Source organism: Neoarius graeffei, chromosome 2 (assembly GCF_027579695.1).
Source record: "Neoarius graeffei isolate fNeoGra1 chromosome 2, fNeoGra1.pri, whole genome shotgun sequence".
Taxonomy (NCBI): Eukaryota; Metazoa; Chordata; class Actinopteri; order Siluriformes; family Ariidae; genus Neoarius; species Neoarius graeffei.
This window is the reverse complement of record NC_083570.1, coordinates 31,478,710-31,505,656: the sequence shown is the minus strand read 5'-3', so window position 1 is coordinate 31,505,656 and position 26,947 is coordinate 31,478,710. Positions and strand designations below refer to the sequence as shown.

General features: G+C 41.8%; 1 protein-coding gene across 2 annotated transcripts in view; it reads left to right on the top strand.

Moving 5' to 3' along the window:
• The first annotated feature begins 21,753 nt into the window (after positions 1-21,753).
• slc22a16 (solute carrier family 22 member 16) overlaps positions 21,754-26,947 on the top strand; it is a 115,349-nt gene continuing 110,155 nt past the window's right edge. For both annotated transcript variants that reach the window (XR_009654056.1, XM_060914080.1), the window contains exon 1: positions 21,754-21,886. Coding sequence is in view for 1 of the 2 variants with exons in the window: in XM_060914080.1 (XP_060770063.1) it covers positions 21,837-21,886 (50 nt within the window). In the remaining variant the exon portion in view is untranslated. The remainder of the gene's footprint in view (positions 21,887-26,947) is intronic.

Sequence of the window (26,947 nt, the reverse complement as noted above, 5' to 3'; positions counted from 1 at the left end):
GCATGTGTCTATAGTGGACTTATTCCTGGTTAATTTTGCTACAGTATTAAATAGGAATCTAGGATTATTTTTGTTATCTTCTATTAGGGAGGAGAGATATGTTGATCTCGCAGCACTAAGAGCTTTTCTATACTTCAGGAAGCTCTCCTTCCACGCTAATTTGAACACTACCAATTTTGTTTGATGCCATTTACGTTCCAATTTTCGAGTGGTCTGTTTTAATGTGCGAGTGTCATCATTATACCAGGGTGCTAATTTTTTTGTCTCTGACCATTTTCTTTTTAAGAGGAGCTACATTATCTAAGGTATGGTGGAATGTTGACTCTATTGCCGCTTTTCCACTACAAACGCGGCTGAGCCGTGCCGTGCTGAGTCGAGCTGAGTCGAGCTGAGCGGGGCTGTTGGAGTTGCATTTCGACTACAACCGCGCTGAACCATGCTGGCTGGAAGTGGGTGGACACATTGGGTGGAGTTAGCGAAAGTGGGTGGACGTCACGTGATGTCGTTAAGCAGCGCAAACAGTGACATCAGTGACAGTGGCGGAACAAGTCAGAGTCGGGCCGGGGGCGGGGCAAATGACCGGGCCCTTTATTAAAGCTTATCATAACATCATTTTAGGCTACAAAATGTCCGCAACTGCGGTGTTTACCAATTTCAACACTACCGGGTGCAACTATGTTATTTAGTACATCAAGTCCTTCAAACGAACATGTAACTCAGAAACAAAAAAACATTAGGATACTGTACATGGCTCATAATAAAACATCAATAGCCTATACTGCGCACATTATTTGAAGGGCATACGAATGAGCGCTCAGAGGTTGCAACGGTGACAGGAAGAGTCAGAAATAAAAGGAGGGCGGTGCAAACCTCACTGAATGCACTGTGTTTACCAATTTCAACACTACGGGGTGCAACTATGTTATTTTGTACATTAAGTCCTTCAAACGAACATGTAACTCAGAAACAAAAAAACATTAGGTGACATACCGTACATGGCTCATAATAAAACATCAATAGCCTACTGCGCGCATTATTTGAAGGGCATACGACGAGCCTTGCGCTCCGCGAACTCGTCCACGATGCTCTGTATGTCACTGATTCAGTGATCTTTTAAGCGGTAGTCTCACGACCGGGAGAGTAAACAATAAACATGGAGGACATGGAGTCGTTAGTGTTGCTGGTCTTGGTGCTGTGGCTTGTTGTCACCGACAACGCGGACAGATACTGGCAAGAGCGTATAGATGAGGCGAGGCGCATAAGGCTTCAGAAATTCTCCTAATTCGTAATTCTCCTTCTTCCGGGTTTGCGGTGTTTACAGATCCCAGCGCGCTCGCGGGGCGTGTGTGGGCATGTGAGGACACTCCTCCTCACCAATCAGTGCACAGGGGAGTGTCTGCTCACGCCCCCAACCTCACTCGGCACGGCTTGGCTCGCTTCAGCCCCACTCCAAAACGGTGCGAGTTTTAGGGGCTAAGCAGGGCTGAAACGAGCTGAGTCGTGCTGGTTTTTGGTAGTCGAAACACGAGCCGTGTCGGGCTGAAGTGAGCTGAAGCGAGCTGAAGTGAGCTGAAAAAGGGTAGTGGAAAAGGGCCATAAGCATTCAATTGCCTGATCAAGTTCTGCAGGGGCTGACAGTGACCCAATCAAAGTTGATAACTCCGAGAGATCATTTATAAAGCTCTTTGCAGTAGTTGACGTGAATGTACGTTTAATACAGTAGTGTGGTGAGGTGCATATATTATTACTCAGACATAGTTTGAATGAGATGAGATAATGATCTGAGATAACTTCAGACTGTGGAAATATGACTATATTTTCTACGTTTAACCCGAATGTTAGTATTAGCTCGAGGGTGTGACCACAATTATGGGTCGGTCCTATGACATTCTGATTAATCCCTACTGAATCTAAAATGGACACAAACGCTGTTTTTAAAGGGTCTTCTGGGTTATCGAAGTGAATATTAAAATCTCTGACAACTAAAGCTTTGTCTATGCAAATAACCAAATCTGAGATAAAATCTGAAAATTCAAAAAGAAACTCAGAATATGGCCCTGGGGGCCTGTAAATAATAAGAATGGAATTAACTGGGTAGACCTATTTTTCAAGGCTACATAATATGAAGAATTTCAAAAGTATTAAATTTATAACCAGGTTTTTGTGTTACACCTAGATAATCATTATAAATAACTGCAACGCCTCCTCCTCTGCCAGTTAGACGAGGCTGGTGTATATAACTGTATCCAGGAGGACTCGCTTCATTTAATGCTATATATTAATTTGGCTTAATCCATGTTTCAGTTAAACAAAGTACATTAAACTCCTGATCAGTAATGAGTTCATTAACCATTAGCGCTTTAGATGTAAGAGATCTAATATTTAATAGCCCCACCTTTAGATCAAAGGTGCTGGCAGCAGCTGTCATACAGTCAGTATGATCTAATTTTATATTGATTAGGTTACTGGAACAAACTCTCTGAATATTTCTACCTTTTTGTTGAGCTCGGGGAACAGACACAGTCTCGATGTAGTGGACCCTGAGTGACGACTCTGTGCAGCTAGCAGACAGTCGGTTTAGCCTGTTCGTCTGCTCCCTGGCCTTGGCTCTGGATTGTCAGAAATTAACTAGGCCTGTTCTGAGACTATGACCTATGCTGCAGGAAATGAGAGCAGCACCTTCCCGAGTGGAATGGATACCGTCCCGCCCTAACAGGCCAGCAGTGCCCTCAAAATTAGCCCAATTATCTATAAAGCCCACATTGTTTTCAGAGCACCACCTGGACAGCCAGCAGTTCAGCAACCATAACCTGCTGTAAGCTACATCGCCATGCCACATTGGGATGGGGCCAGAGCATGCTACAGCATTGGACATCACCTTCGCTAATTTAAACACCTCTACAAAGTTACTCTTAGTAACCTCAGACTGATGAAGGCGTATATCATTAGCTCCTGCATGGATAACTATCTTTGAGAACCTGTGCTTGCCTAGGATCCTAAGATTACCTGCTATGTCCGGCACCCTGGCTCCCGGTATACACCTGACTAAAGCTGCTGGTGCTCCTAAAGGCTGAGCTAATTTCACGTGCCGTATGATAGAGTCCCCTATAACCAGAGCTCTTTCAGGTCTCTCAGTGGGTGCATCACTAAGGAGAGCAAACCTGTTCGACACGTGATGCGGAGAGGAGTGGTGCTCCTGTGGGTGAGCCTCAGTGGTAGCTTTGGCTCTATGCTTATGCCGCCGAGCTGTCACCCATTCGCCCCGCTGTAAGGGCTCTAATGCCGGAGTTGGGGGATTACTAACTCCACCTAGGGCATCCAGACATTCCTCTACAGAAACTACACTGTTCTCATTCTCACTGACCTTCTCTAAAGCCTGGACACGCGCTTCTAGCACTGTAATCTTCTCCGTCAGAGAGCTAACTAATCTGCACTTATCAGAAGTAAAGCTATCACTAGCGACGGAGGAAGAATGACTAAACATCCTGCACTCAGCACACTGAACAGGCTGAAGGTTTGCCATGATGAAAAGATTCACGTACCTTAATCAAAGATCTGTTGATATTAAAGCAGATCCGATGTGGATGGCCTCCGCTTGTGGTCTTTACGCAGGAGGAGAAAAAAAAAGAAAAAGAAAGCTTCCGGTCTCAGCATTCTTCTGAAAAAAAAAAACAGAAAAAGGAAAGCGAAAGTGGAAAGCACAAAAAGGAAAGCAGCAGTACAATAAAAATTAAGATGATACTGTAAAATTATTTGTAGAATTTTTTTTTTTAAAAGATTAGTAATTAACACCAACACTCACGGGAAAAAAGGTCTCATCGCAAACAACTCAAATTTTGTGGGACCTGTTCCCAGAAACCTGAGTAATCTTTGGAGACAAGATGTGTTTGTGCATCAGCAAATGGAGCCCAGATAAAGTATTAGTAATCTCTCTCTGGGTTCCCAACTATCCCTCAATGTGGCACAAAGTCATATGGGACAGAAGAGTAACTGGAAGGTCAAAAGGAAGTGATGTTACGAAGGATGGGACTGATTTGATTGAGTGCTTTATGCTTTTGCATATCAACTGGATGGACTCAGTATTCTTACTATTTTTTGTTTTGTTAGTTTACACACTGTAGTAGTGCACTGATTTTGTATTACCTATGCATACATTTCACAGTATTATGATTTTGTATTTTGAGCACTGTGGCATAGTTGTAGTTTGACTTGTTAGTCAGAAAGGGGGGAATGTAGGATTATTTTATACCTCAAGCTTGCTGTTTAGAGCACCACAATGTGTTACGCATTCTGCCTCTGGAGCATCAGAATGTATTAGGATTCCTGTCTCTGTGGCCACAGTTATTTTATCTTATCATTGTGATAGTCTCTTTTACAAGGATCAGACTGTAGAATGTACCTTTGTTAGGTCAGACTATGGAATATTCCTTTCCTGGAATTCCTTTCCTAGCCAATTTAGAAACACAGAACTCTATCATTTCAATATTGTATGGGCCTGACCAGGGCCAGATTAACACTTTCTGAGGCCCGGGGCTAATTACCAGGATGAGGCCCTTCATATCGTGTCCTAACGCATGACCTCACACAAACCCACGACAGGTGCACTGACACATCAGCGCACACAGTACCAATCTATGACACACTACCGTTTAAAGCGAACTGGCAATATGAATTAAATTCAATTCAATTCAATTCAATTCAATTCAATTCAATTCAAGGGTAGCTTTATTGCCATGACTCATTGCAGTAGTGTTGACAAAGCTGACAGAATAATGATGGAAAACAAAACATATCTGAATAGACCTATACTTAAAAATGTAGGAAGAAAGAAACTAAGAAATTAAACTTATGATTTCTTGTATTAGGCTAATCATCCCAGAAAAGGTAATAAAATGTATTTGTGGTACACTGAAAAAAATTAAACATTGGCTCAAATTAAAAAAATTGAGGTAATCGATCACACCTAATATTGTAGTGTTATACAATATAAATAATTCATTTGATTTGATCTGAAATATTTAACTTCATGTAAACCAATTTCTGATGGTTGAACCAAAGCAATTATTTCAGATTTTCCTAAATTAAAATAAATAATATTTTTTTGGGGGCTTTTTTCACCTTTATTTGATAGGACAGTGTAGAGACAGGAAATGAGCTGGAGAGGGATGGGGGAAATGACCTCAGGTCGGAATTGAACCCAGGTCCCTGGATTTATGGCATGGCGCCTTTAGTCGACTGAGCCACAGCGCCCCCAAATACATTGGTTTTATTACTTAATGTACACTGAAAAAAGTGAAACAAAGCGGTTGTTCATTTAATGTATTTGTTTTCATTCTAGTGAATAAAAAAAAATTGTTTGCTCCCATATTCAAAAGTTGTTTAAATGAATTTAAAATATTCAGGTTTAACAAAGATTGTTAAACCTGAATATTTTAAATTCATTTAAACAACTTTTGAATATGGGAGCAAACTATTTTTTTTAATTCACTGGAATAAAAACAAATACATTAAATGAACAACAGCTTTGTTTCACTTTTTTCAGTGTAGATAGAAGAAAACTTAAGGTATGATTTAGATTTTAAAAAAAGGGAAGTTTTGCAATACTTGTAGCTTATGGCCCTTTTCCACTACCCTTTTTCAGCTCACTTCAGCTCGCTTCAGCTCACTTCAGCCCGACACGGCTCGCGTTTCGACTACCAAAAACCAGCACGACTCAGCTCGTTTCAGCCCTGCTTAGCCCCTAAAACTCGCACCGTTTTGGAGTGGGGCTGAAGCGAGCCAAAGCGAGCCGACTGAGGCTGGAGGCGTGAGCAGACACTCCCCTGTGCACTGATTGGTGAGGAGGCATGTCCTCACATGCCCACACACGCCCCACGAGCGCGCTGGGATCTGTAAACACCGCAAACCCGGAAGAAGAAGAATTACGAATTACGAGAATTTCTGAAGCCTTATGCGCCTCGCCTCATCTATACGCTCTTGCCAGTATCTGTTGGCGTTGTCGGTGACAACAAGCCACAGCACCAAGACCAGCAACACTAACGACTCCATGTCCTCCATGTTTATTGTTTACTATTCGGGTCGTGAGACTACCGCTTAAAAGCTCACTGAATCAGTCAGAGCATCGTGGACGAGTTCGCGGAGCGCAAGGCTCGCCGTATGCCCTTCAAATAATGCGCGCAGTAGGCTATTGATGTTTTATTATGAGCCATGTACAGTATGTCGCCTAATGTTTTTTTGTTTCTGAGTTACATGTTCGTTTGAAGGACTTAATGTACAAAATAACATAGTTGCACCCCGGAGTGTTGAAATTGGTAAACACAGTGCATTCAGTGAGGTTCGCACCGCCCTCCTTTTATTTCTGACTCTTCCTGTCACCACTCTGAGCGCTCATTCGTATGCCCTTCAAATAATGTGCGCAGTATAGGCTATTGATGTTTTATTATGAGCCATGTACAGTATCCTAATGTTTTTTGTTTCTGAGTTACATGTTCGTTTGAAGGACTTGATGTACTAAATAACATAGTTGCACCCGGTAGTGTTGAAATTGGTAAACACCGCAGTTGCGGACATTTTGTAACCTAAAATGATGTTATGATAAGCTTTAATAAAGGGCCCGGTCATTTGCCCCGCCCCCGGCCCGGCCCGGCTCTGACTTGTTCCGTCACTGTCACTGATGTCACTGTTTGCGCTGCTTAACGACATCACATGACGTCCACCCACTTTCGCTAACTCCACCCAATGTGTCCACCCACTTCCAGCCAGCACGGTTCAGCGCGGTTGTAGTCGAAATGCAACTTCAATAGCCCCGCTCAGCCCGACTCAGCTCGACTCGGCACGGCACGGCTCAGCCGCGTTTGTAGTGGAAAAGCGGCATTAGTCAGATAGAATGAAAGGAAACATTATCGTGTATAGTAGTAATAATAATATTTTAAATGAATAAATGCATAAATCAATATGTATAGCCTGTAGGTACTGTAGACCAGTGTTTCACAAACTTTTTTTCATGGTGACCCACATTTTAAAAGCCACAAACCTTTTTCGCGAAACAAGTCAATAGAGATTATATGTAATTCACAAAGTTGTAATTGACCAGTATTTAAAAAACATTTTTAAAAAGCTCAATGAATACATGTTCAAAATACACACATGTCCAGGTTACTCACAAACCCAAGCAAGAAGGCAGACAGGCAAATTTATGGTGCAACATATTCGGGGTAGGCTATTTGAAATGTGCACACAAACACGCTAAAAACTATTTTACAATTAATGGAGCATATTAAGCAGGCAGCGGCGGCCCGTCAGAAAAAAAAAACATGACTCACCAAGTGATTTCAAAAGGCCCGTTTTCTGCTCTTCCTCAATGCAAAATCATCAATGAGCTCCTCAAAGTCCAGTTGGCCCAGTATGTGATGCTCTATTGACATTAAAGTCAGATTGTTCAGTCTCTCCTCCAACATTGATGTTCTCAGTCTATGCTTGATAATGCCCAGTTTGGAAAATGACCCCTCCCCGCTGGCATTGCTGACAGGCAATGTAAGGTAAATCCTGAGTGCTATGTCGACATTTGGGAAAATATTTTGTAGATGCCTCTCTCGAATGAATGCCAGTAAGTTCCTTGGCTTTCTGTTTTCAGTGGAAACTTTTGCGAAATGCACAAACTGCCCCAGTTCGTCAGGGAAATCATCCGCCAGGTCTTCATGGTATTTTGCCTGCAGGTTGACACTTTTCTCGCGTATTTCACTGAGGGACAATTTCGTCTAGTTGCGTTAGAAATCCGAAGTATGTGCAGGTTTCTTTGTACACTGCGTGTCTCTGCTGTAATGCACTAATCAGTTTGTCTATTATGACAAAGAATGTCTCCCGAAATCGGTCTTCTCCCGCATTGTGCACATGGTCAGGTTTGTCGGTGTCATCGGCTCGGGTGGTGCGCTTCACTAGTCGAGTCACTGTGTACTGCTGTGACAATGACAGTGATTTGGCCTGGGATTCCAAGTGTTTGAACTGGGAGCGTAAATTGGACACAAAGTCTATGAGGGACTGGAGTAATTCCACAGCAGTAACTAGGTCCAAATCCACTGTCTGCAGGGCCGTGCTTGTGATTTCAAATCTTTGCAGCACGGTATCCCATATGATGGTGAGGAATGCTGTCTCGAATCTATTCAATTTTTTTGCCAGGGATTTCGCCTCCTCGTGTGCGGCTGATTTCTGATTGTCATCTTCCGCTATCTCCTTTAAAGTGTCGTGGACATTTCTGAAATTTAAACGGAGAGATTTTGTAGCCCATGCATGTGCCGCCCATCGCGTAGAAGAAAGTCCCTTCACCGTCTCCATGCGTTTGTTCTCGTTAGACTCAAGTCCATCCATTAATATTTTCCAGCGGCTAGGCGAAGCTGCGAAAAAAGTGAAAATGGATTGAATCAGCCTAAAAAAAAACTGGCGTCACGGCAACAATCCACACTACAGACCCCAACAAGGTTCAGGGAGTGGGCCGCACATGGAATCCAATCAGCAAGGGGGTTTCTTTCCTGAATTCGAGCACGCAATCCCTTGTACGCACCTGACATGTTGGACGCATTGTCAAAGCACTGTCCCCCTGCAATTTCTGATGTCAATGTGCATGTCCTGCAGCACACTTGTGACAGAGTCAAAAAGGGACTCGCCTGTATGGCTAAATATGGGCAGAAATGTCAAAAATCTCTCAAAGATTTTGCCCTCCTCAGACACATAACGCACCACAAACGTTAACTGGTCAATGTGACTCAAATCCGGTGTAGAATCCACTATCAGAGAAAAATACTTCACGTTTTGCAGCTGCATAATGATCTCTGCTTGAACTCGCTGACCCATGAGACCAATAAACTCCTCGCATATAGTAGATGACAAATATGAGGGTGTCCCTCGCCCCTTATTTCCGTATTTTTTCAAGTGTTCATCCAGAAAGGGGTCAAACTTGCCCAGCAACTCTAAAATTCCCAAATAGTTGCCGTTGTGCACTGAGCCCAGTGTTTCGTTGTCTCTGCAGAATGCGAGACCACGCTCTGACAAAAATTTAATTACTGCCACAATTCTCCGCAGTACTTCTCTCCAGTAATTAGCCTCATCTTTGAGTTGATCCTGCAGCTCCGCGTCTATCCCACGTACCTGCGTGCGCGCAAGCCAAGTGAGCATTGCATTTCGGTGAGGCTGGCCCGCTTCATGCATCTCCACCCGGTCAACGGAATGCTTCCAATCTGAAAATCCATGTGTGAAAGCGGATGATTCGTGACTGAATAGTTTGCAAAAAAAAAAAGCAAAACACGTTTCCAGTGGATGGGGAGTAAGAAAGCCATTCTCTTGCTACCTTTTCTCCGTTTCTGAGCGAGCGGCTGAACAATGTTTTGCTCAGACATTGTTTCTGACTTTTATAAGTCCTTTCAGAAGCCGAAAAATTGTCATCTTTATGTTGACAAAGTGTGGGTGCCGTAATTCCCTTTCCGACCCAGTAGGTATGCATCTCCTCATTAACTTCTCCCCAACATGCAACATCGGTTGATATATCTGTTTTTGCCCCTGCCTCAGAATCAACAGGCTCCTCCGCTACATTACCCGCCGCTGGTTCTTCTCCATCACTTGTTTCTTCAGAGGAGATTGTATTGCTAGCAGACTGGCTAGTTGTGTTGGTTATTTGGCTAGTGGCCGTTGGTTGCTGTCCATCGCTGACAGTTGCATCTTCGCTGGTAGCCGCTACAGCAGGCTGACTAGTACTCCACATATTGGTTAGTTTGGGTGTTTTCTTATGTAATTCTGTCACTCTTTCGTGTTTTATTGCTTGTAATTTTCTTTTTTTGGCCCCGCTCTCGTGTTTCCTTTGACCCGACATTTTCGCTCGTTTTTTACTCTACTGTCTTCTACTAACTTTAGTCACTTGACATCAGCAACCGGAGGCCCCACTTGGTGGCATGGCCGTAACTACCATTGAGGACACCGAGGTCATGTCCTCGGTATTTTTTTCAGAAATTTAAAATTGGTCTACGCTGAATTCGAGCAGTGATCAATGTAAAACGCAGCGTCCACATCCACATGTCATCTGTATTTCCCCCCAATAAAATTCACATTTGTCTAATGTCATCTGAAATCTCTCAGCCTCTATCTCTATCGTTGCCGTGTCTAACGCAGCGTCACGCGACGTAGCCTATACTAGTGTCGGCCGGGGAAGTTGGGTTTTGGATAAAACAGGCAGGGTGTAGTCTAAACTGTATCACATATGCACGGGCGCAGATAGAGGGGGGGACGGGGGGGACTCGTCCCACCCAGATTTAAATTCACCTCGTTCGGTCCCCCCCACTTATAGGGAGGAAAAAACGTCTATGCTGTCTTTCTTTGCATAAGGCAAACCTCACGGAAAAATCAAAAGACTAATTACCATTCGGTTTATTGAGGTGCACAGCAGTTCAGACAGTTGCAACTGCGCAGACTGCACAGGTTGCGAGCTCGAGCTTGGTTGCTATGGTTACCCACAAGTTTGACAGGCATATCGGGGACAGCGCCTCCTAGTTCAGGACCCCAACACGGCATGATGAAGGGTGCCAAAAGGCAGAAAACAATTGCATCATTTTTTCAAAAAAAAAAACACGACTGTAAGTAAACTGTGCCTTACTTTATCATATCACCTTGCAATTTTTTGATAGTCTGTTCAAAGTAATGTCGTAGTGAAAGTAAAATCGTACGGAGTAGAGATGCCTTTCTGGTAGCCTCCTTCTTTCAGTGGTAGTCTGTAGATACAGTGCTCAGAAGGCAGTTTTAATGTTTAATCTGGCGTTCCCTGCCATAATTTCAGCGAGCATATTGTTTCATAAGGAAACTTTGCGAAGAGTTGTTGACTGACTGCCGCTCACGCAACACACAGGCATAGTTAGAAAGTCAGGATGCACTGGTTTACACTTTACACACACACACGTAGCCCAGCCTCTCGCTATGTTTAACAGTTGGAACTTAGCGGTTTTAAAACTAGTTTTGCAATTTCTGTGCGTGATGATAATGTGTAAACTTTGGATTTCCATAGGCTATGTTAAAATGTTATCATTGTCCTGGCCTGCAGGTAGTTCCTGATGGCAGTGAGGGAGGTGAAATAACATGTATACACACTACCGTTCAAAAGTTTGGGGTCACCCAGACAATTTTGTGTTTTCCATGAAAAGTCACACTTTTATTTACCACCCTAAGTTGTAAAATGAATAGAAAATATAGTCAAGACATTTTTCTGGCCATTTTGAGCATTTAATCGACCCCACAAATGTGATGCTCCAGAAACTCAATCTGCTCAAAGGAAGGTCAGTTTTATAGCTTCTCTAAAGAGCTCAACTGTTTTCAGCTGTGCTAACATGATTGTACAAGGGTTTTCTAATCATCCATTAGCCTTCTGAGGCAATGAGCAAACACATTGTACCATTAGAACACTGGAGTGATAGTTGCTGGAAATGGGCCTCTATACACCTATGGAGATATTGCACCAAAAACCAGACATTTGCAGCTAGAATAGTCATTTACCACATTAGCAATGTATAGAGTGGATTTCTGATTAGTTTAAAGTGATCTTCATTGAAAAGAACAGTGCTTTTCTTTCAAAAATAACGACATTTCAAAGTGACCCCAAACTTTTCAACGGTAGTGTGTGTGTGTGTGTGTGTGTATATATATATATATATATATATATATATATATATATATATATATATACACACACACACACACACTATATATATATATATATATATATATATATATATATATATATATATATATACACACACACAATTTTATATATATATATATATATATATATATATATATATATATATATATACACACAAAATGGAATCATTTGCTGACAGCTCAGTCCCCCCCAGTTCAAAAATCCTATCTGCGCCCCTGCACATATGCCTACCTAACCTAACGTAGGCTAATAGTCACATCGCATTATAGAGCTTTACCTGAGTGCAAAATGAAAAAGTTGCAACAGACAGCCAACAGAAGAGCAGGGAAAGAAAAGGAGGGAAGGTGAGAAAATATTGTCAGTGCAGTGGCAGACCGTTCAGCGGTGTCATGTCAACTTTCCAAGGGGAAACGTTTCATTGTCATTGCCTATTACATTTTAGTTAGCATTTCAAGAAACATTCAAAACTACGTTGTCACAGGCAGCCCTGTGCAGGGCTGACTAAACGGGCTTGTTTGAGTAACTCTCTCTCTTTCTCTCATAACTCTCTCTTTCTCTCTCACTCACTCACACAGACACACACACACAAATAATACACTCTCACACACTCTCTCTAATACATAGTCTTCACACAGAACTAATAGCCCTACATTCTAATGTAATTTAAGATAATGAAATGTAAATAATGCCAATACTTCAGGTAGCTGAGCGGTCCGTGTATCATCCGATCATTCAAGTATTCCATTCAATCTGGAAAACGAAAAACAAAAAAAACCACTCAATATTTCGTTTTCCTGTTTTTCTGTATGACAAAAAAAATGAGAGATTGGTGTTTGTTTTCCTTTTTCCAACTCAAAACAGAACAAATAATAAACAGGGAAACCAAAACGAAATAATAACTCTAATTTACGATTATACGAGCAACTTAACTTTCATTTTAGATAAAACTAAATTCATTTGTATTCATGTCAGTCAGTCTCAAGAATTAGTTCTTATTCATACATTATAATTTTTTGCGCTCATTCAGGCTCCTTTTACTGGAAGCAAAACTCTAGGAAGATCATGGCTGTTCGCGAGTCTGACTTTCAAGCTGTCCAGCAAAAGAAGCGGAGAATCTCGTAAGTTGGAGTGCCAGTGACTTGTTACTCCTCCTCATGTTGGTCTGACACAATATATTGAAAGCGACAAAATGAATGCCATGTTGTTATTATCATTATTTATTACTATTATATTGAGATAATAATAATTAAGAGATCATCAGCTTAACATTAACAGCTTAATATATTAAATGAATAGGATGTATGAATAAATTACTTGACATGCACATGCAATTTTTCTGTTTCATAGACAGAGATGATGATGGACTGTCGCTGAGGATCATGGGAAGGCTAATGTAGCGTGGGGAATAGAGAAAATCAATAATCGTAAATTAGAGTTATTTTTTCGTTTTGGTTTCCCTGTTTATTATTTGTTCTGTTTTGAGTTGAAAAAAGGAAAACAAACACCAATCCCTCATTTTTTGGTCATACAGAAAAACAGGAAAACGAAATATTGAGTGTTTTTTTTTTTCGTTTTCCAGATTGAATGGAATACTTGAATGATCGAATGATACACGGACCCTGAGCAATACACTCAGTTCAGTTCAGTTTTGACTTTTATGTCAGACAAAACTCCACAGTTATGATGGCACAGTTTTAGAATTGTTGAAGTAAATGTGTTATGAGCCAAACTTACATTACAGGCAATGGTGAGAACACTCTGTTTCAGAGAATGCATGCAAATGGATCTCAATTCAAGATAGCCAGATAGACTGATGCCTTTACATTACTGCTCAGAATGTCTCTACACATACAGACACCCACAAATAACACACAAACTCTCAGTCTCTCTCTCTCTCACACACACACACTCACTATTATTATAAGGTGTAATACTAAAGCTTACAATTCAGCAGTTCACACCCTTTCTGTCATGTGTATGCTGCAATGTAAATAATGCTAATACTTTAGGTAACTGGTACTTTAGGTATGTATACTCAGTTCAAGAGTTCACTACCTTTCTACTTTTATGTCAGATAAAACACCACAGTTATGGAGCCACAGTTGTAGAATTGTTAAAATAAATGTGTCCACCACCAAATCTATCCTTGGTTTGTTATTTATTTATTTATTTATTTATTTAAGTTGTGCTGGGGGGGGGGGGGGGGGTGTGCTGTCAGCCATGCTTGACCTCAGTATTTGAAAAATCCTGGTTACGGCCCTGCTTGGTGGTGAGGCCTGGGGCTGCAGCCCTTTGAGCCCATTCTTTTAATCCGGCCGTGCGCCTGACACACACACACGCATGCACACACGCACGCACGCACACACACACACACACACACACACGCACAAAAAAATTACATGAGTTTGCTACAATTATTTTTCTCAGATCATGATAAATTTTTGTATTCATGATAAAAATAAAAAGTGTATGATTTACTGTTGCACAAACTACTGAAAAACTAATGCTGACACCTTTCTGTTTAAGCCAGCATGAACTTTTTCAGTAGTTTGTGCTACAGTAGCTCTTCTGTGGGATTGGACCATACGGGCTAGCCTTCGTGCCCCATGTGAATCAATGAGCCTTGGCTGCCCATGACCCTGTTGCCATTTAACTGGTTGTCCTTCCTTGGACCACTTTTGGTATATACTGACCACTGCATATTGGGAACGCCACACCATATGCCATTTTGGAGATGCTTAGACCCAGTCATCTAGCCATCACAATTTGGTACTTGTCAAAGTCACTCAGATGCTTATGCTTGCCCATTTTTCCTGCTTTTAGGTGCATCAACTTTAAGAACTGACTGTTCTCTTGCTGCCTAATATATCCCACCCCTTGACAGGTGCCTTTGTAACAACATAATCAATGTAATTCACTTTACCTGTCAGTGTTTTGAATTTTATGGCTGATCAGTGTATTAACCTCAATAGGAATGCTCTTTACTACAGTTTTAGGTAAAGATGATGGTCTTCATGACACAATAATCTCATCTCATTATCTCTAGCCGCTTTATCCTTCTACAGGGTCGCAGGCAAGCTGGAGCCCATCCCAGCTGACTACGGGCGAAAGGCGGGGTACACCCTGGACAAGTCGCCAGGTCATCACAGGGCTGACACATAGACACAGACAACCATTCACACTCACATTCACACCTACGGTCAATTTAGAGTCACCAGTTAACCTAACCTGCATGTCTTTGGACTGTGGGGGAAACCGGAGCACCCGGAGGAAACCCACGCGGACACGGGGAGAACATGCAAACTCCACACAGAAAGGCTCTCGCCGGCCCCGGGGCTCGAACCCAGGACCTTCTTGCTGTGAGGCGACAGCGCTAACCACTACACCACCGTGCCGCCTGACACAATAATTACTGTCTTAATTGTATCATAAACTATTAAACTATTTCTACCTCCCTTGCACCACTACAGTTTAAAATGGTTGCTATAATGTCTTTCTTTCTTACATCTAGTATTACATTGTTTCTAATGTCATGACTGTAATGTCCAGTCTCTTCCATTGTACTCTTGTGTTTCTAATGTTTGTTTGCACCACAGTGAAAAAGTTTATTTTTTTTGACATGCTGTAAGGTTTAATTGCAACAAAATTGAATTGAATTATTGAACTTGTCTCATCCACAACAGGTTTTTTTTTTTTCATTCCCATGTTTGCACATACACATGGTGGACTCTGATCTCTCTTGTCAGGAAACCTTGATGAGTGGGAACTCGGCAGCTGGACACAGAGATGAAGGTTTCATATGCATGTATGCATTGTATGAGCATGATTTAGGACTTGAACATGAGTATTTCACATGAGCAGAGCCTGCTAGAGTGTTGTTTATGTCAGGTGGGGGACCCTCACTTCAGCTTCTTTTTCATGAGGCTCACTATTTCTTACCTCAAGCTGCATTTGACTGCATTTCACTTATTCCAAACCTCCGGTTATAAGGTCTACCTACAAAATTTCCCTCACGGAAAAATCACAGTTAGGGGTGTAATGATCAGACAGTTTGGTTCAATGCATTAATTTTTAAAGGCAATTATTGAAATTAACTGAGGCAGCAATCCCAAATCAGTTATTATCAATTATAAATGATTATAAATGGATTATTCTTGAAAAAGGACAGCCAACTGATCTAGAGACAGAATAGAATCACAGAATCATATCGATCAGAGGCTACTAAATCATCGTATTGTATCATATCATAGCAGAATCAGTGGCAACATCAAATATTGACTTGACTTATGAATTGAAATCACATTGTATCATATCATGTAGAGGCCTGAGGTTTGCTCTCATAATTTCATGTGTAATTTCATTAAGTTTTTACACATTATTATTATCTCATCTCATTATCTCTAGCCGCTTTATCCTTCTACAGGGTCGCAGGCAAGCTCCAGCCTATCCCAGCTGACTACGGGCGAAAGGCGGGGTACACCCTGTCGCCAGGTCATCACAGGGCTGACACATAGACACAGACAACCATTCACACCCACATTCACACCCACGGTCAATTCAGAGTCACCAGTTAACCTAACCTGCATGTCTTTGGACTGTGGGGGAAACCGGAGCACCCGGAGGAAACCCACGCGGACACGGGGAGAACATGCAAACTCCACACAGAAAGGCCCTTGCCGGCCACGGGGCTCGAACCCAGACCTTCTTGCTGTGAGGCGACAGCGCTAACCACTACACCACCGTGCCACCCGCATTATTATTATTATTATTATTATTATTATTATTATTATAAGCCTTTATTTGTCACATATACGTTCTAGTACAAAGAAATTATTTTGACTAAATTATTTGTGTTGTATGAACACACCCTGTATGGAAAAAACATGTACAGTGGGCCCAAAAGTATTCAGACACATTAAGCTAATTCAGTTGTCACAGTTAATCCATGGTTAATGTGATGAACTATACCATGTGGTTACTTTGCTTGGGGGAACATATATGAAATTGATGGTAGTTGACTCCATACATGGATGTACATCCACTATAAATAACCATGGGATCAGCTGGTGAAAAGTAATTGCAAAATGACAAAGAAAAGGGAAGTAAGTTTTTGGAAAAGGTCATCGTCTATGTGCATAATGCAGGCCTTGCTATTCACTTGCTCAGCAAAAAATGAAATCTTACTTCCTCCACAGTTAAATATATCATTAAAATTTTTCAAAGATGTTTTCATACATAGAAACTCAATCCTTGGAAACAAAACCAGACAACATACAAGCACAACTGTAAGTAAACTAAAGAAAAACTGAAGCAAGAATTACTTCAGACATAATTCAGAATTACCAGCTACAGCTTAGTGAAAAAACTATTCAAAATGGGATCAACAAGTACAGAGGGTACAGAGGGAGAGTAATGCAACAGAGACAATTTATCATCCTTAAGAATAAGAAAGTAAGGGTAAAATTTGCTAGGCTCCAGCTTGCCCGCAACCTTGCACAGGATAAGTGGTGATGGATAATGGATGGATGGGATGGATGGAGTAAAATTTGCAGAAGAAGACACATAGAAAGACAGTAGCTTCTAGAGAAGTGTCTTATTTTCAGATGAGTCCAAGTTGAACATGTTTGGAGCTCATAGTAGAAAGTTTGTGTAGAGAAAGCCAGGAGAAGAAATCCAACTAAACTTCACTAAGGGTACTATAAAGCACAGAGGAGGCTGGGCTGTTTTTCCTACAGTGCTGTTGGTTAGTTTGTGTGCAATGATGGCAAGTGTACACAGGCATTTTCAATGCAAGCTTGTGGAAATCAGTGAAGAAATTATTCAAGTGACCGAAGTGGAATTTTCAGCAGCATAATGATCCAAAGCAAACCAGCCACCTTTTGACAGAATATTTGTGGTCAAATAAATGGCACTTGGTTTGACATGTTTTCTAACCCTCCATTCACAGCAAATATGGCAAGAGCATCAAAACAACCAGATGTCATTCATTTTCTATGTAAGCCAGTGTCTCTTGGCAGCAAGATCACTGGCAGCATATCTTGGGTGGTGGGGACATCAGAATAAAGTTGAAGTCCATGCAACTTTATGGTAATGAGCTATGACCTGGTTTGGTGGTAACCAATCGGAATTTAGGAGTGCTCTGCTTGAAAGAATCCTAGAGAACACAGTCATGTAAATTTTGGTTCCATTCAAATCATTCCCAAATAGCCTACCATGGAGGAGAAATTGATCATTGCGATGGCGGGTTTCCCCATTATTTATGATGTGTTCGTGTTCGTGTTTGCATACAGGGACATTAAAAAAAAAAACATGGGCCAAGGTATCGGAAACTGTGGGTGTTTCAGGTGGGTTGGTGAAGTGCACAATATATTTTGTGAAAATAGGATGGAATTGCATGCTAACTAGCACCATCACATGCAAAAGAGCTTTGACTATTTCCTTACATGTGACATGTAACACCTGTTTTAAATGCTGAAAAGGTTCATTCAGAAGTCCTCATAAAACTGTTTCCATATTAACTTGTGTGAGAGAAAATGATGCAAGCAGTCAAACTCATTCATTAAGGGTTAAATAGAGGAGACCTTGGGGGCAGTGACCCTAAAATGACACACTTAATTCAGCAAATTCACTGAGTGCCAGTTGCTCTCAGCTCTTAGCCTTCTATCAGCTTTCATGAAAATAAATCATTATGTATTGTGACTTTTACCCAGTGTAAGACTTCAAAAACTGAAATGAAACTTCTTAGTCTATAAATAGAGTATTCATTTCTCTTAAATGCCATTTTATCATTGGTCTTGATGGGAAACATCAAAAGTTACTCTGCATATCAAAAGAATTTGCTAGTGCAGCATGTCAGGCTAGTGAAAAAGACTAAACTAATATGTAGCTTTGTTGAATTCTCAATTCTGACTGATTAATTACTGCATTCTACAGTCTGTTATTTCTGAATAGCAGACTGCTGCTATGAATAAAAGACCATTGCTATGGACACAGATCTGATCACAGACTCTCAAGAACCATGTCCAATCATATCAATTCACAGAAAGAAGTCTGGTAAATTTTGTTGCCTTAAAGTACGACTCTTACAAAAATGACATCACCTCTGGAATTTATAGCTTATAAAGCTAGACATGTTAAATAGTTTACTGTCTCAATTGCATTTTAATATGAGACTGGGAACATGTTCTATTTAGCCGGTAAAATTTGGCTCTTTGAGTCCACCATTGCACGAATGCATTCCTGGTAAGTTATTGTTAATTCAAAGGAAGTGCCATCATATGCGCAACGCTTGAAAGTTTGCGGCATTTCTGGCTTTGTCTGTTTTGCAAAGTGTAGCACGTTTTTAACAATTTTTTTTTATTTCTCAACAAAACTAAAACCAAAGCATGTCTCCTAAGAGGTGTGTTGTTCAAGGCTGTTCAAGTGTAGCCAATAATCCATCCATTATCTGTAGCCGCTTATCCTGTTCTACAGGGTCACAGGCAAGCTGGAGCCTATCCCAGCTGGGTGAGAGGCAGGGTACAGAGACAAACAACCATTCACACTCACGGTCAATTTAGAGCCACCAATTAACATAACCTGCATGTCTTTGAACTGTTGGGGAAACTGGAGCACCCGGAGGAAACCCACGCAGACACAGGGAGAACATGCAAACTCCACACAGAAAGGCCCTCGCCAGCCACTGGGCTCGAACCCAGGACCTTCTTGCTGTGAGGCAACAGTGCTAACCACTACACCACCGTGCTGCCCTGTAGCCAAATAAAAAATTGGACTTTTGATCCATTATTGCCCAAAGTCAGCAGGACACTTACAGAATTAATGGGCTCGATTTGTACAGACAAAGAGAGGTAACTTCAGGCCGACAGGACGGTTTGGTGTCTGCTCCATACATTTTGAAAAAGATAAATTTGTGAGGCAGATTCACATAGAAGGATTTGAGTGACGTCTGGTATGCGGAGCAGTTCCTACGATCTGGAAACAAAAGTCAGAAGCACCATCCCAAAGACCTCACTGTACAGTAAGTGCCAAGCTTGTGTTTAGCCTGTTGCTTGAATTTATTAGTTGTCCTTAGTCTTTATCCTTTTCATTGATAGCAGTTCTGTAGTTTTATATAAGGCTAAATAATGGCAGTAATTAGGCACATTTACTTTCAGTGCTGGAGCCAGCAGGAGCAGATGGTGCGTTGTGCTATATATGCATTGTGTGCAGCGAGCACGCAGCAGCCAGGAATTTGTTAGGGTTCACCTCCAAAACTAAGTTGTTCATAAAACTACAACCTTTTCTGATTCTAACAGTACCAATTAGGACCATGTAGACCCTTTCTATTTCCGTGCTACAACGTTAAGTAGAGTTTTGTGTGTGTGTGTGTGTGTGTGTGTGTGTGTGTGAATGTGTGTTGGGTGGTGGTGGTCAGTGCACAATTACCATTATTTATTTTCTGTTAACATCACTGTATCTCTGCAACCATAAAATATTTTTTTCAAAATTCCAAAACCTGGTTTTGGAGGTGAACCCTAACAAATTCCTGGCTGCTGCACGCTCGCTGCACACAACGCATATGGCACAACGCTCCACCTGCTCCTGCCAGCTCCAGCACTGAAAGTGAAAGTGCCTATTTATTGACATTATTTAGCCTTGTGCCTACCAAGTGAGGTTACAAAGATGGCAATTACAAAGAGACACTGCTTTATCATAACTGTGAAAGTTGAACACCAAATCAGTAAAAAAAAAAAATGAATAAGCAAACTATGATTGGTACCATGTATTAACTTCCTGGGTTCCAGAAAACCGCTCCAGCAGTTGTTGCTCTTCTTCTTCTTCTTCTTCACAAGCAACTTGGATGACGTATTCATCCACTTCTTTCTCTGTGGCTATAGGTTCTAAATCGTCCTCCGACAACTAACCAAATATTGAGGACAAATTTGAAGAGCTGTCGTCATCTTTTTCATAAGAATCAGTCTCAAGAATGCAAGCCATTGCAGAGAATAGTATAGAGTCTGTGTGGACACAAAAGAAGGCAGTGGCGCATATGATGTCACACATGCAGCGCTGCTGCGATCTAATAATACCAGACAAGCTTTTAGTAATTTTTGGAACAGAATTCAGATGCAAAAAAAAGTATTTTTTGAACCAATTTTTTGTTTATCGGTGAACTTTACAACCTATTTGAGCATATCATACACAGAAAACCAGGGATTTTATAATGCAATTTTCATTAGACTAGCACTTTAATAATCAAATTCACAATGTCAGCTCATTTGCAACGCCCTGTGGCAAACAACATTACTCCATCAGAAAACACCATGGAAGATTCTTCTAATACTAGTTTTAATTTTCAGTTTAACATGAATCATAATGCTAAGTATTGCTAATCTTAAGAATGCTGTAGAGATTATGTTGCTGTGGATGCAGTTTCAACCATAACAGAATGCAGTTTTAACCATAACAGTTTCAACCATAACAGAATTTTTAGCAGAAGCAATAAAATCATTTCTAAATCAATATTTTGTGTCAAATTATTGATTTATTTAGTAAGTAGTCATGTAATAAGTGGGATAACATACAGTGAGCCGGTCATTATTGCAAAATAAACCCCTCTACTTCACATCAGGGTCCTGTATCACTATCAAGGATTATTTTTGCAATAATGAGCTGCTCGCTCTACATTGTTGCTTACTTGTCTGTATGTGACTCCCAAATTATTTGAACAAAAATCTGCCTTTGATATTTCTAATATTAATTTGTCAAATGAATGAATAAAATAAAAGAAGCGTCTCTGGCAACCCCATTTATAAATCAAGCGACACCACGTGGGGTCACTTCCCTAAGTTAAAGGGATCATGAAACCCTCAGCACCCCCACCTCCTGCATCCCTGCACTCAGGAAATGGAAAAAAACTGGGGAAAGTGTGACAACATTCCCCGCTCTCCCCTAATCGTATAACTGTAGATTAGATTATACTAAAAAAGTTGATCATTAATAATCGCACCTCAGTGTGGCACTGTAAAGTGCTGTGTCCTCTCTAATTTCACTCGGTGAGTGGAAATATCCCTGCAGTAACCTCCTCCTGTGAGCTGGGTTAGATAACATTTACAAATACTGACCACATGGGCAACGAGCTCCAAGAACCTCACACGACCTCAACATGAAAACCGGTGTGGAGCGCCTGTTCGACGAACTTGGCCACTTCAGCAGGTAGGCTAGGCTAGGCTTGTTATTTTATTTGTTTTTTCCAGGTAATGATAAGTGTAATCACATGTTGATAAGCACGCTTAGACAGTGACAGAACATGCATTGTGCCGTTATGTTATTTTATGTTATGAAGATGCGCTTCACATACTCGTACACTATTAAAATTCGAGTAAAGGGAGCGAAAGTTCAGTTCAGCTAACAGTGTAAACGCAGTTATCATGATTTGTGTTTGTAAGTCGATATTCTTAGCTGTTTTGTAACTCCTGTATGTTAAAATACACAGCTACAATGAGTGTTTATCTTAATGTGCACTTGAAAGAACTCTCAAATAAGTCACTTTCATCTACTGATTCATTCATTCATTCATTCATTCATTATGGAAGAAGAAAAGTTATTTCTGTCGCACATTCACAAAACTAATGACATCAGATGCAGGCAAATTGTTTCTGAACTGTTGTGTTTAAAATGCAGTGTTTCACCAAGACATAAAGATATCAGTTCAGAGTGAATGGTATCAAAGTTATTGTATACTTTGTCTAATTGTCAGCCAAAGTCAGTCAGTCAGATCAAACGGAATATAAAATTATGTACGGGAGAAGAGGGCACAACCTAACTGGTTTCATGAAATAAATTAACAAATATTCTCATCTCATCTCATTATCTCTAGCCGCTTTATCCTGTTCTACAGGGTCGCAGGCAAGCTCCAGCCTATCCCAGCTGACTACGGGCGAAAGGCAGGGTACACCCTGGGCAAGTCACCAGGTCATCACAGGGCTGACACATAGACACAGACAACCATTCACACTCACATCTACGGTCAATTTAGAGTCACCAGTTAACCTAACCTGCATGTCTTTAGACTGTGGGGGAAACCGGAGCACCCGGAGGAAACCCACGCGGACACAGGGAGAACATGCAAACTCCGCACAGAAAGGCCCTCGCCGGCCACGGGGCTCGAACCCAGACCTTCTTGCTGCGAGGCGACAGCGCTAACCACTACACCACCGTGCCGCCCTTAACAAATATTAAGTTAGGATAATTTTTTTCTTTTTTTTACAAGCAACAAGTACAGCACACAGGGATGTGATTTTTCCGCGAATTCGCGGAATTCCGCTTTTTTCACCTCAAAACTTGAAAAAAAAAATGTTTCCGATTTTTCCCTCAAATCCACCTTCGTATCCTATTCGGTCCGACTTTGTTTGAAAGATGGCAGCCTCGGATTTGCATCTTTATGCCTCAATCACGGAGGCTGCCATCTTTCAACTCTTTGTTTGAAGCGAGCGTGTTCATTGGTTGTTACAGAGCGATGGGCCAATCACGTACCTCATTTCATCTCATTGACGTAATTACGTCATTTACGCAATTACGTCATTGAGATGAAACGAGGTACGTGATTGGCCCATCGCTCTGTAATAACCAATGAACGCGCTTGTTAGCTGTACGTAAGCTCGCTTCAAACAAAGAGTTGAAAGATGGCAGCCTCCGTGATTGAGCGTAAAGATGCAAATCGAGTTAAAGAAATCGACAGAATAGTGAAAAACAAGTTCCGCTGGGAATGGTTGGAGAAAAAGGTTGCTACAGACGTTGGACATAAGACTGTGAGACATTTGTTCAGCAATTTCGTTCTTTGGGAAGAGGGCAGAGGTCTCTGGCTGTCAAGTTTGGGGATACTGGGACCTCCCCTGCCCGAACTACGAGCGTCCAAAGTCGGGCTGGAGCCCGGGATAGAAACGAAACCTAAGCGGAGCACCGCAGCTCGCCTCGGGGCGAATAACGTCCCAAGGCACAGGGCTAGCGGGCCCTGCTCGCGCTGGTGTTTGGGGGGGGGGGGGGGGTGGTGGTGAGTGAGTGAGAGTGAGTGTGTGAGTGAGTGTGTGTGTGTGAGTGAGAGTGAGTGTGTGAGAGAGTGTGTGAGAGAGAGAGTGAGCGTGTGTGTCAGAGTTGCATGTTGACCATTAAATTGGCTTGAATTTGTTAATCATGACAAGTTTTTTCTTGTGTGTTTTGCTTGCCATTTTAGTACAATTTTTAAGTCAGAAAACCCCAAAACCCAGGAGCTTCGGGGGGCTTCCCCCCTTGTCCCCCCACCAGGGCACTGCCCTGGACCAGCTGGGGGCCTGCGGCCCCCAGACCCCCGCCTAAAATTTTCAGATAATTTCACCAGCCCCAAATCACATCCCTGAGCACATCTCTGCTACAAATGAACACTACAGTAGGACAGTGTTCCTAACAGTGTTCCTACTGTTCATGTGCAATTCCACTGATGCCTCTTTTCGACCAACAGGGAACGGGTTTTTGAACCGGTTCCATTCAAGATTCTTTGAACCTTGGTGTTAGCTAGCGAACCGGCATGTGTTTTCACCAGTTTTGAGCAGAGCCATTGCAATCAAGGATGCATCATGAATGGAGGGTGTTGCACAATGGGAGTAAACAGTAGCAGGATAGCAGAATTCATGGATTACTTGGAAGCTTTTGTTCTGTTTTTGGTCCGTTTTTCTGAAGACGTATCCTTTTCTGTTGCGTTCTCCATTGCTGTGCTCCGTTTCCTCTCCAGACTAATGATATCATCATGATTCGCACTGAAAAAAACAGCAATAGTTTGGTTCAAGGCTGGGAACCAACTTTTCAGATTCCGAACCAATTTATTTTTGGTCGAAATGCTCTGGGGTAGATTTCCTGATAATGTGGCACTTTAGGGCTAAAGAGCAAGTTTAAAGATTCTCTTAAAGCAACAAACGTTGTCTCTGTATGTGGTTTTCCTGAATTCCCACATAAGAAAGACTCTTAAGAGCAACTTTGCTAAGAGTGTCTTTGCAGCACGCTATGCCTCGATATAGGCATTATTAGTTGCTAAAGGCTGTCAGCTCATATACTGTGAGCAGAGGAAAACAAAATGGCAGAGTGTGTTGCTGAACCAGCTGAGGACGAAATAAAAACTCTACTCAAAAACAAACCCCCCCAAAAAAAGCAACAAAATGTGGAATAAAAGTATTTGATGGTAAGAACATGTCTTGCAAAAAGCATTCATTTCCCTTGGCGTTTGTCTTGTTTTGTCACATTACCAGCTGGAATTAAAATGGATTTTTTTTTTTGGACAGGGGAATACCTATGCATACTCCAGAGTTCTGTTTTTTTTTCATCTTACTGTTTGTGTCTCAGTGGGGAAAAAAAACAAAACAACAGTTTGCGCATGTAAAGAGCAAGGATGAGAGTTTTCCGCTTTTCGGCGGATTTCCACTTTTTCTGAGTAAAAAACAACCTTTTTATATTATGCCAAATCCGTTGAGAATTTTTTTTAATTAATTGAGGGGGTTGGGGTATGTTCCTTCATGTTGTTCAAACTTAATTAACTCCAACGATGTTTACACATTATTTGTAAGTCGCCATCTTTAGTCTCATTTAATCTCGTTGAATGTGATGTAAAATTCGTGTTATCTAAATTGTTATTGGTCAAAACATCGATGTCGAGACCAAAATAGCCAATCAAAACAGTTTTTACAAAGATACCCACAGTTGTTTTCTTTTATCAAAACTTACACATGTTCGTGAGCTGGATATCAAAAATACGCTCCTCTAATCGGCGTGTTTTCTCAAGATGTCAAATACTATTGACAAGCGAGATGAAGCGAAGGTACGTGAAATTGATGCTGGTATAAAAAACAAGTTTAGCAAAGCAAAAGGAAAGCAAGAGAGGAGTGTGAGAGAGAGAGCAGAAGAGAACCAGGTTAGAGCATGTAAAAACACAGGAGGAGCTGGCTAATGAAAGAAAAAGGAAAAAAGAGAGGACTGATGAGCTTTTGGCTTTGGCCAAGAAGCTGAAGAAGAATTCTAAATAATGTAATGAAAATTTGTTTCAAAAATAACTGGGAACTGTAAACAACTTAACTGTAAAAAGTGTGAATAGACATATGTTCTTCCTTTTGAAGAAAACATACAAGTGATGTGGACAATAAGATAAAGACGGTCCCCATAAAATATGCATTTGTTTGATTCAATACATTGAATATATGATAATTTGAATTATAGCTGACAGTCTTGATAACTGTATAACTTTAAAGTTTAAATAGACATTGTGGGCAGCACGGTGGTGTAGTGGTTAGCGCTGTTGCCTCACAGCAAGAAGGTCTGGGTTCGAGCCCTGTGGCCGGCGAGGGCCTTTCTGTGCGGAGTTTGCATGTTCTCCCCATGTCCGCGTGGGTTTCCTCCGGGTGCTCCGGTTTCCCCCACAGTCCAAAGACATGCAGGTTAGGTTAACTGGTGACTCTAATGGCCCTTTTTCAGCTCACTTCAGCTCGCTTCAGCTCACTTCAGCCCGACACGGCTCGCGTTTCGACTACCAAAAACCAGCACGACTCAGCTCGCTTCAGCCCTGCTTAGCCCCTAAAACTCGCACCGTTTTGGAGTGGGGCTGAAGCGAGCCAAAGCGAGCCGAGTGAGGCTGGGGCAGTGAGCAGACACTCCCCTGTGCACTGATTGGTGAGGAGGAGTGTCCTCACATGCCCACACACGCCCCGCGAGCACGCTGGGATCTGTAAACACCGTAAACCCGGAAGAAGAAGAATTACGAATTACGAGAATTTCTGAAGCCTTATGCGCCTCGCCTCATCTATACGCTCTTGCCAGTATCTGTTGGCGTTGTCGGTGACAACAAGCCACAGAACCAAGACCAGCAACACTAACGACTCCATGTCCTCCATGTTTATTGTTTACTATCCGGGTTGTGAGACTACCGCTTAAAAGATCACTGATGTCACTGTTTGCGCTGCTTAACGACATCACCTGATGTCCACCCACTTTCGCTAACTCCACCCAATGTGTCCACCCACTTCCAGCCAGCACGGTTCAGCGCGGTTGTAGTCGAAATGCAACTCCAACAGCCCCGCTCAGCCCGACTCAGCACGGCACGGCTCAGCCCGACTCAGCCGCGTTTGTAGTGGAAAAGCGGCATTTATTGACCGTAGGTGTGAATGTGAGTGTGAATGGTTGTCTGTGTCTATGTGTCAGCCCTGTGATGACCTGGCGACTTATCCAGGGTGTACCCTGCCTTTCACCCGTAGTCAGCTG